Source organism: Oncorhynchus keta, unplaced genomic scaffold (assembly GCF_023373465.1).
Source record: "Oncorhynchus keta strain PuntledgeMale-10-30-2019 unplaced genomic scaffold, Oket_V2 Un_contig_14038_pilon_pilon, whole genome shotgun sequence".
NCBI classification, from domain to species: domain Eukaryota; kingdom Metazoa; phylum Chordata; class Actinopteri; order Salmoniformes; family Salmonidae; genus Oncorhynchus; species Oncorhynchus keta.
In genome coordinates, this window is record NW_026278511.1 from 1,413 (window position 1) to 17,352 (window position 15,940).

Below are 15,940 nucleotides of genomic sequence, written 5' to 3' on the forward strand. Positions count from 1 at the left end.
GAACTAGGCCTTTTCTAGACTAGAGAGATTGACTCGTCTGTCTGTATTGTTGGGAGAGTGTTGAGGCTTCCAGTGGATTCACAGTAGAGATGAACACTGCCAGAACCACCACACACTACACCCGCTCCCACCTTCCCTAAATTATTGACACACTGAATAAACACACTGACATCTACTTGGAGCTCTTTGTCTGTTTGTTGACGGGGTAAAAGTCAGTTGATCGTATCTTACATTCTCAGAGTGAATTTTACAGATGAAAGATATGTGATATCAGTTCCAGGTCCATTTGTATGTATATTTGTGGTCTGTAGAGTTGCCTGCACATATCAAAACATTGTAGGAGTGGAGTCCTACAGGCTGCAGTGCAGTTAGACCCCATTTAAACACATTCCTGTGACCTGCCTTAGATGCACACTCCAGTTCAGTGTCAACACAAGTCCCAGACCATGTTGTACAGTCTACTGATATCATAGATTTGAGGGGCAGAGTAGCCATTACTACTAAACAACCATAGCAGGCAGATATCCGGAGTTAGTCAAATTAATATTTGTTTTAGGAGAGGTGAACTCTCTGCACTTTCACTGGTGTGTGCGTTTCTTTCTGCTTGAATCCCTCGGCTAAACCATAATCCTAACTGTTTGTTCTGAAATTGCATTATTTTTTGCTTGTCCTCAACATTACATTGTCCCTCCTGTTTGTCCTACACCGCGATGACCGTGGTGTCGCCTCTGGCCGGCAGGGAGCGCTGCTTCGCTGACACAACCTGGCCCCAGTATAAAAAAAAAAGAAAGTTTGTTCTGCGTTGTTTTTACGCAGGCGCAAAGCATGCTGTTTGTCCAGTTTCTCTGGTTAATTTACCTGTGAGGTGGAGCAGTTTCGGTTCTTCGTGAGAGGATTAAATAATACCGGCCACGGGTTTAGGTAAGCGCGTCCCGGGAGATTGTAACCTCATTCCTCGGTATGTGAGACTATAGGGACGCCCGCTTGGAGCTGCTCGAGATTTCTCCAGGATTTCAGAATCTGTGCAACAGCAGGTGCGCGAGCGGGGACAAACGGTGAGAGGAGACGAAGAGGGGGGTGTGTGCTTCCGTGAGTGAGTTCACTATTGAAACAGAATAAATTATTTGGAAATGCAACTGGTTGCTTTTTTTTAATGCCGAATTGTCGAGTCCTGCTCAATTATGCTGCTGGAGATCCCCACGGCTGCCGAATTTCAGGGTTCAGCGGCAGCTTGAAGCCTCCGTGCCTGCGGTGAGGGACTCTTCGCCCCGGGGTGGTGGCAGTGGGACAAACGCCACACACATTGTTTCCGTGTAGTAAGCCTCCCCGTGGACACCGAACACGGTGCTCGCGCTGTGAGTAGAATTAACAATTGGAAAGATGATGGGCTTCCTACGCCGGACGTTTAGCCATCGCTCGCGCAGACGGTTTCAGACAGCGGACGAACGGGACGGGAAAGGAAGAGGAGGAACCGCGAACCCCGCGCTCCTCGCGCACCAACAGCAGGTCGTCCACGCGCCCGCCGTGGTGACAGGGGGAGCAGCCGTGCACATCCCGGCGGCTGGGACCGACAAGGATGCAATGACCTGCCGCGTGCTGCTGCTGGATGGGTCGGACGTTAACGTTGATATACCAGTGAGTGTGTGGTGTCTCCATATTATTTTCAGACATAATTCTCTCAGCAGAATATCAAGTGACTGTTCTTCTATGGTTTAGGTCATTCAGCACCATGGAGTTTAACACCTGTCATTGTGTGTGTTCTGTGCAGTTAGGGGTAGGGCTACAGATGGTGTTGTGATTAGCCAATTCACCACATTACTTCCCCATTCTGACTGTTGGCAGGAAGCTGCCTACCTCAGAGAAACCTCCCTCCCTCTCTGCCCATCTCCTCCCTCTGCCCATCTCCCTCCCTCTCTGCCTCCTTCCCGCCATCCTCAGTTTTCTATCTCTGTCTCTCTCTTGTCTCTGAGGGAGTGGTGTGATTTATCTCGTGGCGCTGTGACAGAGAGAATGTGTGTGTCCAGGGGAGACGTAGACGTGTGTGTCATGTTGTATTAAAACTCTTATCTTAAAGGTTGAGTTTGTGCGTGTGTCATCGTGGTCAGTGAAGCCGTCTCATGAGTCACCTTTTGAATACATACAGGAAGTCAGACTGCTGAGGGAATCAAAAGGTCATAGATGGAGAACCTATGACCTAATGTTACAGTAGAGATGCTAGTAGTTTATCATTATGATAATACGTTTGATTTGTATCAGGCAAAATATTATCTGTCAAATAGACAATACATCAGAACATGAGAGCAATTCACTGTTTGTGAAGATGTAAATTGTTGAAGTTAAATTAGTGCGCTGCAGGTGCGTGGAGCCATGGTGTAGTTAATGTGCTTTATGAAGTTTGACTCCGGAGATGATTTCTTGCAGTGTGTGGAAAGCATCCTCTTCAGAACGAAACAGTACATTCAGTAATATCACATTCAATCTAATCCAAACAGTAGGCTGTAACTTTGCCTTAGAGAATACAGGCTTGTGTATGTAAGTACTATTTCCTTTGATTTCTCTTGTTAATTAGAACTAGCTCCTGCTAATGGCCACCAGACGTCAGCTGACTGAAACCAGAGTCCATATAGCGCTCTAACAGGAACAAGCCTGAACATGACTGCTGAATCTTCCCTCAGGGATTCATCTACAGGTCTATTGAGTTGAAATGAATTCAATTGAACTCTTGTCTTCATCCAAAATCGACCTGCTAGGGCCTGCTCCCTATGGGAAGATGTTTAGGGGTGGGGGTGCTCATACAGAAGTAGTAAAGGCCAGGGGCACGACATTTCATTGTGTGAAAAAAATATTAGGTATTTAAAATGTTTTTCTTGTGATTTATCAGGGGGTGCTGTAGCATCCTCAACACCCCAGTGCTATGCCCCTAGGCACTTTCAGCTAGACACTACCCCCTAAACACAAATCTAGAGATGATTTGATGGGTACTAAAACTATGGTGTTCACCTTTTCTGCCTTTCTTTAGGCTTGGTGGACTTTGTCCCATTTTACTTGCACCTGCTGTCTAATCCAGATCTACACAGGAGCTTTGGGGATGATATCTAGGGGGAATGTCTGTCTCGGGAAAGGGCTTTGGGTAGGGGCTGGTTTGGGAGTGTGTGTGTTTTGTTGTGCTGTGCTTTGACAAGAGCTGGAGAGGAACAGGAAGGGCAAGAGTTTATTTATTGTGACCTCCCACTCCATAACCACACACACAGGTTGGCAGGTTCATACTTGTTATCAGGGAACAAAGTACAAGGTTATCCTCTTTCTTTTAAAAACACACTTTGAGGGGTGCAGCTTTTTAGTAGTTAAAGAAATTGCATCTTGGTGGGTGTTCAGCTCAAGGGCACTATAGATTGTGGGTGTTTCAAAGACAAAGGCCTGAATTATGGCTTCTCCCTCAGGTCTTCTCCCTCTGATTCTGCCCCAGATGCAGTAATGACCCACACTCATTCTGCTCCATATCCACTCACAAGGTCTAGGCTGTTTATTCTCTAGCCTCCCTATTGTGACTATAATACATGTGTGTGTGTGTGTTTAATAGAAAAGGTCAAAGGGCCAGGAGCTGTTTGACCAGATCAGGTATCATCTGGACCTGGTGGAGGCTGACTACTTTGGACTGCAGTTCATGGACCCAGAACAAGTCTCAGTGAGTAGATATACATACAGCCTCTGAACACACACACACCACAACCTGCCATTGCTGAGGGGATTCCCTATGATGTAATGACACTAGTTAAATCAATCACAGTGTGGTGTTAAAATGATTGATCTGATGCTCCAGCTATCTGTCATATTCTCTCTCCATCATATTATGTCTGTCTCTGCCTGTCGCTGTCTCTCTGCCTGTCGCTGTCTCTCTGCCTGTCGCTGTCTCTCTGCCTGTCGCTGTCTCTCTGCCTGTCGCTGTCTCTCTGCCTGTCGCTGTCTCTCTGCCTGTCGCTGTCTCTCTGCCTGTCGCTGTCTCCCTGCCTGTCGCTGTCTCTCTGCCTGTCGCGGTCTCTCTGCCTCTCTCTCTACTTTTTATTCTATGTTATAGATCAGCTTTAGTATTGCAGATAGATTGTGGGTTCTATCAATGTAATTGTCTGCATCATTTCCAATCCCCCATACACGTTTTATATTTTCCTTTATTATTTTCCTCTACCACCCCTCCCCTAATTGGAGTAAAGTAATGGACAACAACACTTAGGCTTCTACTTCCAGCTTATACATATTACGGACACAATGTATTTTACAATAGTCATCTTTTGTTTGTTTTGAGTCTCAGCCTTCAGCTCCACTCACCCCTCCCATCTGTCTCGGAACCCCTCCCATCTGTCTCGGAACCCCTCCCATCTGTCTCGGAACCCCTCCCATCTGTCTCGGAACCCCTCCCATCTGTCTCGGAACCCCTCCCATCTGTCTCGGAACCCCTCCCATCTGTCTCGGAACCCCTCCCATCTGTCTCGGAACCCCTCCCATCTATCTCGGAACCCCCTCCCAGCAGTGGGATGCAGGGTGTTATGCTGCTGGCCTGCTTCTGTAGCTAAGCAGTGTTGGTCCTGGATGGGAGACCAGATGCAGCTGGAAGTGGTGTTGGAGGGCCAGTAGGAGGCACCCTTTCTTCTGGTCTAAAAATAAATATATGTATCCCAATGCCCCAGGGCAGTGATTGAGGACATTGCCCTGTGTAGGGTGTCCTGGGACGTTAAGAGTGTCCTCACTCTCTATAGTCAATAAAGATCCCATGGCACTTATTGTAAGAGTAGGTGTGTTAACCCCGGTGTCCTGGATAAATTCCCAATCTGGCCCTCATACCATCATGGCCACCTAATCATCCCCAGCTTACAATTGGCTCATTCCTCTCCCCTGTAACTATTCCCCAGGTCGTTGCTGTTAATGAGAATGTGTTCTCAGTCAACTTACCTGGTAAAATAAGGGTTAATAAATAAATACATTCTCTGAACCCATCCCATCTGTCTTTGACCACAATCCTGTTTTGATTTCTATTTGCCATTTATTTTTCAGCTGTGATGTTTCACAAAAGTTCTGAACCTTTCTATTCTCATAGTTTCTACAGATTGTAAATTAAAGAAACAAGTTTGACAAAGTGTTATATTATTGATTGATTGAATATGACTTTTCAGATCACCCAGCTGTGCAATTTGAAGTGTTAGCTGCAGGTAAATGTTGCAATTCTTGGGCCATTCCTGGACCTGCGACCAACAACAAGCTGCATATGAACAGTACCAAAACAAATGCTCTAATGATTCTGTCTCTTCACAGCACAATCTGCAGAGCTGGGATGGTTGTAACCCCTCGTATGTATAACATTCTGTTGTCTACTTCTTTGTGTCTCTTGCAGCACTGGCTGGATGTGTCCAAGCCCATAAAGAAACAGATCAGAGGTCAGTCCATTCACTCCCACTATCTAATATTCTTAGTGTGTGTGTGGTGTATAGTTAATAACAAGCGAAGGCCTGCTACTTTTGCCAGACTGTTGGTAGTGTCCTCTACTTAATGTGTGTGTGTGTGTGTGTGTGTGTGTGTGTGTGTGTGTGTGTGTGTAGGCAGGTGGTTCATTACCAGCTGTTAACATGGTGATTAGTGAGTGGTGCAGGGTGACTCCAATGTTTACTTTGTCAGGAAACGCCCCTCTCACAGAGAGGGCTGCCTGGTTCTTACCTGAGTCTCCTGACAATTTTTTAATTAAGTGCCTGGTGTTCCCAGAGTTTTTTATTTATATATAAAATATATATATAATAATTTTTTAAAATTATACAATGTGGTAGAATGATAGATTGGCCTGACTATCTTCTTTCGCATATTTGAATCTCTCTCGCTTGGTCTGTTTCTCTTTTTCAGATGGTCCTCCATACAGACTGTTTTTCAGGGTGAAGTTCTACTCCTCAGAGCCCAATAACCTACATGAGGAGTTCACCAGGTAACACCACCACTGGCTGCCTGTACTCACACTCTAGCACACATGAATACACACACACACTCGTATACATACTGTCTCATTCACACAATCTCACCCCCTCCTCGGTGTAGTGTAGAGCTGTAAGGGGGCAGTGCAGCTAATGATTTTGGTCCAGTGGGGAAGAGACTAATTAAGGCAAAATGGACTGAGACCTCTTCAGAGAGAGAGAGACTGTCTGTCAGTCAGTGTGAAAGAGGGAGAAAGATTGATTCTACATCAGTGGTTTTATTCTCACTCCTTTTGTCTGTGTTCCAGGTACCTGTTTGTGCTGCAGCTTCGACAAGACATTCTGTCCGGCAAGTAAGCAGCTCCTAACACACACACACACACACACACTAAACCTCTATCTCACTCTCTCTGTCTCTCATTCTCTCTCTCCATCTGGGTCGTGTCTCCTGTGTGTAGCTCTATAATAAAGTACAGGATCAGAACATCAGAGGGCTGCTAATTTAAAGAAAAGGACCTCTCCTCCCCAACACACACACACACACATACAGTGCATTCGGAAAGTATTGAGACCCCTTCCATTTTTCCACATTTTGTTACGTTACAGCCTTATTCTAAAATGAATTACATTATTTTTTTACCCTTGTCAATCTACACAAAATTCCTCTTAATGACAAAGCAAAAACAGGTTTTTAGAAATGTTTGCAAATATTTAAAAAACAGAAATGCCTTATTTACGTAAGTATTCAGACCCTTTGCTGTGAGACCTTGAAATTGAGCTCCAGTGCATTTTGTTTCCATTGATCATCCTTGATGTTTCTACAACTTGATTGGAGTCCACCTGTGGTAAATTCAATTGATTGGACATGATTTGGAAAGGCACACACCTGTCTATAAAAGTTCCCACAATTGACAGTGCATGTCAGCAAAAACCAAACCATGAGGTCAAAGGAATTGTCCATAGAGCTCAGAGACAGGATTGTGTCAAGGCACAGATCTGGGGAAGGGTACCAAAAAATGTCTGCAGCATTGAAGGTCCCCAAGAACACAGTGGCCTCGATCATTCTTAAATGGAAGAAGTTTGGAACCACCAAGACTTTTCAGAGAGATGGCCGCACTGCCAAACTGAGCAATCGGCGGAGAAGGGCCTTTGTTAAGGAGGTGACCAAGAACCTGATGGTCACTCTGACTGAGCTCCAGTTCCTCTGTGGAGATGGTTGTCCTTCTGGAAGGTTCTCCCATCTCTGCAGCACTCCACCAATCAGTTATTTATGTTAGAGTGGCCAGACAGAAGCCACTCCTCAGTAAAAGGCTCATGACAGCCTGCTTGGAGTTTGCCAAAAGGCACCTAAAGAACTCTCAATCCATGAAACAAGATTTTCTGGTCTGATTGAACTCTTTGGCCTGAATGCCAAGCGTCACATCTGGAGGAAACCTGGCACCATCCCTACAGTGAAGCATGGTGGTGGCAGCATCATGCTGTGGGGATGTTTATCAGCGGCAGGGACTGGGAGACTAGTCAGGATCTAGGGAAAGATGAATGGAGCAAAGGACAGAGAGATCCTTGATGTAAACCTGCTCCAGAGCGCTCAGGATTTCAGACTGGGGTGAAAGTTCACCTTCCAACAGGACAGTGACCCTAAGCACACAGCCAAGACAACGCAGGAGTGGCTTCGGGACAAGTCTCTGAATGTCCTTGAGTTGCCCAGCCAGAGCCCGGACATGAACTCAATTGAACATCTCTGGAGAGACCTGAAAATAGCCGTGCAGCGACGCTCCCCATCCAACCTGACCGAACTTGAGAGGATTTGCAGACAAGAATGGGAGAAACTCCCCAAATACAGGTGAGCCAAGCTTGAAGCGTCATACCCAAGAAAAGGCTGTAATCGCTGCCAAAGGTACTGAGTAAAGGGTATGAATACTTATGTAAATATAATATTTCAGTTAATTTTTTAAATACTTTTAATACTTTTAAAATCTGTTTTTGCTATGCCATTATGGGTCATTGTGTGTGAGATGATAAGGACATTACATTTTTTTATTAAAAAATCATTTTAGAATGAGGCTGTAGCGTAACAAAATGTGGAAAAGGTCAAGGGGTCTGAATACTTTCTGAATGCACTGTACATACATACACACACAGATAGTGTTGGAAGTAACGCTGCATGCAGTGTGTGTGGTGTGATCTCTCTGCTCTGGAACCTTCCTCTCTCCCTCCAGGTTGAAGTGTCCATATGATGTCTCAGTAGACCTGGGGGCCTACTGCTTACAGAGTAGGTGATGATTTACACACTACGGTATCTCTGGAATCAGCATTCATGTTTCTTTTACACCTGACTAACGCGTGCGTGTGCGCGTGCGTGTGTGTGTGTGTGTGTGTGTAGGTGAACTGGGGGACTGTGACCCTCTAGAGCATTCTCCTGAGCTGGTGTCAGAGTTTCGCTTCACACCCAAACAGAGTGAGACCATGGAGGCAGACATCTTTAACAAGTGGGTGGACCTAAGGTGAGTTAAAATGCCATCCAACAGGACATCTTCACTGGTGTCTGTCTGAACAGTCTGTAGGTGTGTGAATAAGAACACAGGACATCTTCACTGGTTTCTGTCTGAACAGACTGTAGGTGAGTCTGAATAAGAACACAGGACATCTTCACTGGTGTCTGTCTGAACAGTCTGTAGGTGTGTCTGGATAAGAACACAGGACATCTTCACTGGTTTCTGTCTGAACAGACTGTAGGTGTGTCTGGATAAGAACACAGGACATCTTCACTGGTTTCTGTCTGAACAGACTGTAGGTGTGTCTGGATAAGAACACAGGACATCTTCACTGGTTTCTGTCTGAACAGACTGTAGGTGTGTCTGGATAAGAACACAGGACATCTTCACTGGTGTCTGTCTGAACAGTCTGTAGGTGTGTCTGGATAAGAACACAGGACATCTTCACTGGTGTCTGTCTGAACAGTCTGTAGGTGTGTCTGGATAAGAACACAGGACATCTTCACTGGTGTCTGTCTGAACAGTCTGTAGGTGTGTCTGGATAAGAACACAGGACATCTTCACTGGTGTCTGTCTGAACAGTCTGTAGGTGTGTCTGGATAAGAACACAGGACATCTTCACTGGGTTCTGTCTGAACAGACTGTAGGTGTGTCTGGTCCTTCTGTGGCTCAGTTGGTAGAGCATGGCGCTTGTAACGCCAGGGTAGTGGGTTCGATTCCCGGGACCACCCATACGTAGAATGTATGCACACATGACTGTAAGTCGCTTTGGATAAAAGCGTCTGCTAAATGGCATATATTATTATATTATTATTATTATTATTATTATTATTATTATTATTATTATTATAAGAACACAGGACATCTTCACTGGTGTCTGTCTGAACAGACTGTAGGTGTGTCTGGATAAGAACACAGGACATCTTCACTGGTGTCTGTCTGAACAGACTGTAGGTGTGTCTGGATAAGAACACAGGACATCTTCACTGGTGTCTGTCTGAACAGTCTGTAGGTGTGTCTGGATAAGAACACAGGACATCTTCACTGGTGTCTGTCTGAACAGACTGTAGGTGTGTGAATAAGAACACAGGACATCTTCACTGGTTTCTGTCTGAACAGACTGTAGGTGAGTCTGAATAAGAACACAGGACATCTTCACTGGTGTCTGTCTGAACAGTCTGTAGGTGTGTCTGGATAAGAACACAGGACATCTTCACTGGTTTCTGTCTGAACAGACTGTAGGTGTGTCTGGATAAGAACACAGGACATCTTCACTGGTGTCTGTCTGAACAGACTGTAGGTGTGTCTGGATAAGAACACAGGACATCTTCACTGGTGTCTGTCTGAACAGACTAGGTGTGTCTGGATAAGAACACAGGACATCTTCACTGGTGTCTGTCTGAACAGACTGTAGGTGTGTCTGGATAAGAACACAGGACATCTTCACTGGTGTCTGTCTGAACAGACTGTAGGTGTGTCTGGATAAGAACACAGGACATCTTCACTGGTTTCTGTCTGAACAGACTGTAGGTGTGTCTGGATAAGAACACAGGACATCTTCACTGGTGTCTGTCTGAACAGACTGTAGGTGTGTCTGGATAAGAACACAGGACATCTTCACTGGTGTCTGTCTGAACAGACTAGGTGTGTCTGGATAAGAACACAGGACATCTTCACTGGTGTCTGTCTGAACAGACTGTAGGTGTGTCTGGATAAGAACACAGGACAGGTGATAACCGCATGAACAATGTCTGGGTCTTTAACGTCACGCAGGTAGAGGAGTGTATCACTCTGGTGTTTTCTAGTGCTCTATCAAACCTATGTAAATCTCCCTCTCTCTCTGTTTGTGTGACGGATCAAGGGATTAATCCCTGGAGCGTCTTGATTGAATCCAGGCAGTATTTAACCCTGCTAGTGTATGATCGCTCCAATCTCAGATTAGATGACGCACACAGATTACACACACATACACTGGGGCTCACTGAGCTGACATGACACCAGTGAAAGCGAGAAACCAAAGAGAAACCCTACTGAGTTCCGCTCTCTCTCTATTGGCCAGAGAAACCCCTAGGCCCTAATCTGTTGTGTACATCTGAACTGGATTACTGCAAGAAATATGGAGGACATTCCACCCAGAGGGCAGGGTATGTGTCTTAGAGACTGAGCATGTGGTTTTGTTTCCCCAGGGGTAAGGATCCATCCCAGGCAGAGACCAGCTTCCTCAACAAGTGTAAATGGCTGGAGCTGTACGGAGTGGACATGCACTTTGTCAAGGTTGGTGCGTGTGCTGCTGTTGTCTGTGTTTGATGTTGTAGAGTAGCACTGAGCGTGTGACTGTGTGTTGTCCTCAGGGAAGGGACGGAGCAGAGTACGCTCTGGGTCTGACTCCCACTGGCATCCTGGTGTTTGAGGGCTCCACCAAGATAGGCCTCTTCTTCTGGTAAACACACACACACTTTGACATGAACACTCCAAAACACACAATGATATATTCTTGAAAACAGCTGCGTAGTCTGCAATGTCAACTGTGTGTGTGTGTTCCAGGCCCAAGATCACCCGCCTGGATTTCAAAAAGAGTCGACTCACCCTAGTGGTGACGGAGGACGACGATCAGGTGAGCAATACACAAATACCCCTGCCCATGACCCCACTCTCCGAGGGTGTCTCATATATGCAAAGAAAACCATTTCCATTTCACACCACCACACATTTACAGGCTACACACTTGTACGTTATCGCCCCCTATTTCACCTTTTGACTTGACAGCAGAGACCATTTCATTGACATTGAAATATTTGGACTGCTTTTGTCAGAGTGGTGTTTGATTGTGATTGGCTATTGTGTGTTTAGGGGCGGGAGCAGGAGCACACCTTTGTGTTCCAGTTGGACAGTTCGAAGACGTGTAAACACTTGTGGAAATGTGCTGTGGAGAGTCACGCCTTCTTCCGGCTGCGCCAGCCCACAGCTGGGAAGGCCTCCAGCAGTGACTTCACACGCCTTGGATCACGTTTCAGGTTCAGGTGGGTGGGGCTCGCACCAAAACTCAACTCTACAACAGAGATTGTGTCCAAAATGGCACCCTATTCCCTATATAGTGCACCACTTTTGACCAGAGTTCTAGGGTGCACTATATAGTGAATAGAGTGCCATGTTGGATGCACTCTGAGACTAGGTAGGGTTCTGGTCAAAAGTAGTGCACTAACTGAGGACTAGTGCGCCATCTGAGATGCAAGTTCTGTCTCTATGGTTACATGATGGAAGCTATAGTTACAGGGAAATGCCGTTTGTTTACATGTCAAACTGAAATGACCTCTTCAGATATATTCCAGGCATCTATCACCAACATACAGGGACGCAGTATGTTGAGTCATGTAAATGTTCTGTACATCCTGACATGCCAAATACAGTGATGCCAGCTACTGTTCATCGTCGTTAAAGGGAATCTTGGGGGTTTTGGCAATGAAGCCCTTTATCTACTTCCTCAGTCAGATTGACTCAACGATACAATTTTTATTTATCATCTTATTTAATTATGGATGCAATCAGCAGTTTCACGAGCCAATGCTAACTGGCATTAGCGCATGATTGGAAGTCTATATCTACTAGCATGCTAGTAGTTACCACAGACATCTAGTCATTGTGCTAATGCTAGTTAGCAATTACGCTAACGCTAGTTAGCAAATTCCTTTAAACTGGGTTGGAATATTCTCCCCAGTACACTATAGCCTATACTCTACATCCCTACAGCTCCCAGCAGGGACATAAAAATGGTATCAACGAGTTTATCTGACTCACTGCCAAAATCCTGAAGTATCCCTTTAAAGTGTTCTCTCTCTCCTTCTCAGTGGAAAGACTGAGTACCAGGCGACCCACGGAGGGAGGCTGAGGAGGGCCAGTACGTTTGAGAGGCGACCCAGCAAGAGATACCCCTCCCGCACTCACTCACTGGGTGGCAAGGGTTTGTATATTCTCCCCAGTACACACTATAGCATATACCCTACATCCCTACAGCTCCCAGTTCCCCCATACAGTAAAACACCCATACAGGCAGTTTCTCATGTCAATTCTCCTGTGCTTGATTCACTGACCTGATGTAACCTGGCTTTCTCTCTCTCTACAGTCCTCTCTCCAGCCAAACCAGCACATATCAGGTGGGTCCCTGAGAGCACAGGACAACCAAGCATGTACAGAGCCCTTAGAAAGTATTCACACCCCTTGACCTTTTTCTACATTTTGTTGTTACAAAGTGAGATTAAATGGATTTAATTGTAACTTTCTGTCAACGATCTACACATTATATACTAATGTCAAAGTGGAAGAAAAATTCTAACATTTGTAAAAAATAAATAAAAACACTAATGTTTAGATAAGGTAAGTAAGTATTCAACCACCTGAGTCAATACATTTTATAATCACCTTTGGCAGCGATTACAGCTGAGTCTTTCTGGGTAAGTCTCTATGAGATGTCCACACCTGGATTGTGCAACATTTGCCTATTATTTTTTTCTAAGTTCTTCAAGCGCTGTCAAATTGGTTGTTGATCATTGCTAGACAACCATTTTCACTTTCAGGTCTTGCCGTAGATTTTCATGCAGATTTCAGTTAAAACTATAACTCGGCCACTCAGGAACATTCACTGTCTTGGTAAGCAACTCCAGTATAGATTTGGTTTTAGGTCATTGTCCTGCTGAAAGGTGAATTCATCTCCCAGTGTTTGGTGGAAAGCAGACTGACCAGGTTTTCCTTTTAGGATTTTTCCTGTGCTTAGCTACTTAACATTTTCTTATTTTTCCTGAAACTCCCCAGTCCTTAACAATTACAAGCATACCCGCATTGTAAAAGACCTCCCTGGTCTTTGTGGTTGAATCTGTTTGAAAATCACTGCTTGACTGAGGGACCTTACAATTATCTGTATGTGTGGGGTACAGAGATGAGGTAGTCATTAAAAAATATATTATTTCACACACAGTGAGTCCATGCAACTTATTTTTACATGTTAAGCACATTTTTACTTCTGAATTTATTTTGGCTTGCTGCCTAAACTAAGGGGTTGAATACTTATTGACTCAAGACATTGCAGCTTTTGATTTGTAATTAATTTGTAAACATTTCTGAAAGCATAATTCCACTTGGACATTATGAGATGTTTTATGTAAGCCGGTGAGCATATTTAATCCGTTTTCTAATTCCGGCTGTAACACAAGTGGAGAAAGTCCAGTGGTGCGAGTCCTTTCTGGAGGAGTTGAATGTTTCGCCTCTATTCATGTTAAAGAGCACTATGGTAATGAGCAAGATGTACATTACAGATATGTTTCTATTAATGATCTGTATGTAAATTGAAGATATGTTTCGGTTAGTGATCTTATTGAGCAGTTATATTGTTCTGTTTCAGCTCCCACACCAGCCCTGAACCTAGTCTACACCCAGTAAGACACACACACACACACACACACACACACACACACACACACACACACACACACACACAATGGTTCCTCATGGATATGAAGGTTAAAAAAGGAAACGTCAGTGGATACCTTTGACTGATTACCATGGCAATGCACCTGCAATATTCAACTGAATATTATTTTCTCAGTCTTTTTCTCCATCTATCTCTGTTCAGTACCAGCGTAACATCCCTATAGCCCACGAGCCTTGGCACCCAGCCCTCACACCCCCCATCTACCTACAACACTCAGGACACACATCCCCGCACAGGTGAGACAGACAGACATAGGTAAGACTGTTGTCTTCTTACTGGTGTATAGTGAGTCCCCCTAGCCCCCAGGGTTCTCATTCCAGAGGTGCTCTCTCTCTCTCGCTTTTGGGTATCTCCGCTATCTTTTTCTTTTTGAATGTCACTTTCACGTCATATCACTGTTACATCATTCATGTGTTGCATCATTTAGACAGTGTGTGTGTGTGTGTGTGCCGTGTGTGTCATTTCCCATGTCCAGAGCGCCTGCTGCAGTAGCAGTGAGTCAAGAGCCCAGTCATCGGTCAGTACCAGAGAGGTCCAGCGGGTCTTTCCCAGGATCCATCAGTGTGGTGTACAGAGACAAGGTCATGACTGCACTCTGACCCCTCCACCCTAACCTCTACAGCCCTGTCCCAAACCCACATCTAAATCTAAACTCTAACACATACACACATGCATACGAGACAACTGGCATACAGAAGCTGGAGAGAGACAGAGAAACACTCTGGTTGTGGACTCATGGACCAAAATACATCCTCCTCCTCATCACCATCATTACACACCAGCCTTGTCTACCATGTGTCTTCTCCATCAGATCACCACCATGCTGTGGAGACAGAAAGAGACTCCTAACAGAAAGAGAGAGACTTTAAACACAGAGATCTCTCTCTGAGTGGGTTGGACCATGATGTTTGATGTTCAGTACCTTGTTAGTTCATGTAATTGTTGTTGATACTTTAGTGGCTGAATGCTGCAACGTCCTCAAATGTAACTGGGTAAGATTGAAATTCCGTTCATGCTTTACAAAACAATCATACTGCAACATTAATTTTCTGCCCAGTTAGCAGGTAGATTTGCTTTTAGCCAAATCCTTTTAGAGCAAGCCAAATAATTTGTTTTCAAAAGTTATCCTAGCTCACGATTCACTGTTTGAATGTAAGATGCCAATCATTTGAGTGTGTGTGAAGTAGTCTGTGTCATCATTAACTGCTTTAACTAGGGATCACATGGTTCTACATTACATCTGTAGGGGAATATAGCTACTTTGGAAATCTCAGCTAAACGATGAAGGAAAATGTTCTCGTTAAATCCGTATCAGCAATATATACATTACAATATATACATTACAATGTCATGTTATGGAAGTCTTGCATCTATCGCTGCATATCTGCCTTTATTCTTCAGAGGCATGAATGTTGTGTGTGAGGGGTTCTGACTCAGCTGAATCAACCCCCATAGATACATAGAATGGCTCTGATGGCCTTGTTTACCTGTGTTAATGCTGATTGTGTTTACATCCTCTCCATGCTCAACATTACTTCCTGTTGCCTTAAAATTGTTACTCTTATCACAACCAGCCTTAGATTGGTTGCTACAGCCTTGTTGAATAAACGCACTGCTTAAACTCCTTCACTGAAGTTGAATAATGTACATGTGTACACACACACACACACTGAATGACTGTTAAAATGATGTGCTATACACAGACTACCAAAGCACAGGTGGCTGAATGTACCTTAATTTGGGAAGACGGGTTCATAGAAAGTTATCAAATGTGGTTTCCATGAGCTGCCCTCCCCTCAGCAGCCTGTGTACCAAAGAGAGGTTTTAAAAACTGGTGTTACTGTGTGGTAAAGAAGGTGGAACAGGGTGCTGGTCTGGTTCTGGGTTTCTGGACTGTGTGTTTGAGTGTGATGTGCTGTCCCCAGTTTCTCTCGGCGTGGTCCTGACCTGGGAGGGGAGCAGCAGTTCAGTGTTGAGGAGAACGAGACGCCGTACTCTGGAAGCATACACCATCG

General features: G+C 44.8%; 1 protein-coding gene across 1 annotated transcript; it reads left to right on the forward strand.

Annotated features, from left to right (window-relative positions):
• Nucleotides 1–314: 314 nt before the first annotated feature.
• LOC118373883 (band 4.1-like protein 4B) lies at nucleotides 315–15,554 on the forward strand. The gene is made up of 16 exons (XM_052501647.1): nucleotides 315–1,635; nucleotides 3,581–3,685; nucleotides 5,384–5,426; nucleotides 5,884–5,962; nucleotides 6,257–6,301; nucleotides 8,168–8,220; nucleotides 8,332–8,452; nucleotides 10,630–10,717; nucleotides 10,795–10,883; nucleotides 10,988–11,057; nucleotides 11,294–11,463; nucleotides 12,289–12,401; nucleotides 12,564–12,594; nucleotides 13,836–13,869; nucleotides 14,067–14,161; nucleotides 14,401–15,554. Exons 1-16 carry the CDS (start codon nucleotides 1,381–1,383, stop codon nucleotides 14,522–14,524), a joined length of 1,515 nt encoding a protein of 504 aa, XP_052357607.1. The 5' UTR covers nucleotides 315–1,380; the 3' UTR covers nucleotides 14,525–15,554.
• The last annotated feature ends 386 nt before the right edge of the window (nucleotides 15,555–15,940 follow it).

Coding starts and splice junctions, on each gene's coding strand:
- LOC118373883 (XM_052501647.1), top strand. CDS start 1,381: ATGATGGGCTTCCTACGCCGGACGTTTAGCCATCGCTCGCGCAGACGG. Junction 1,636..3,580: donor ACGTTAACGTTGATATACCA/GTGAGTGTGTGG, acceptor TGTGTTTAATAG/AAAAGGTCAAAGGGCCAGGA. Junction 8,221..8,331: donor GGGGGCCTACTGCTTACAGA/GTAGGTGATGAT, acceptor GTGTGTGTGTAG/GTGAACTGGGGGACTGTGAC.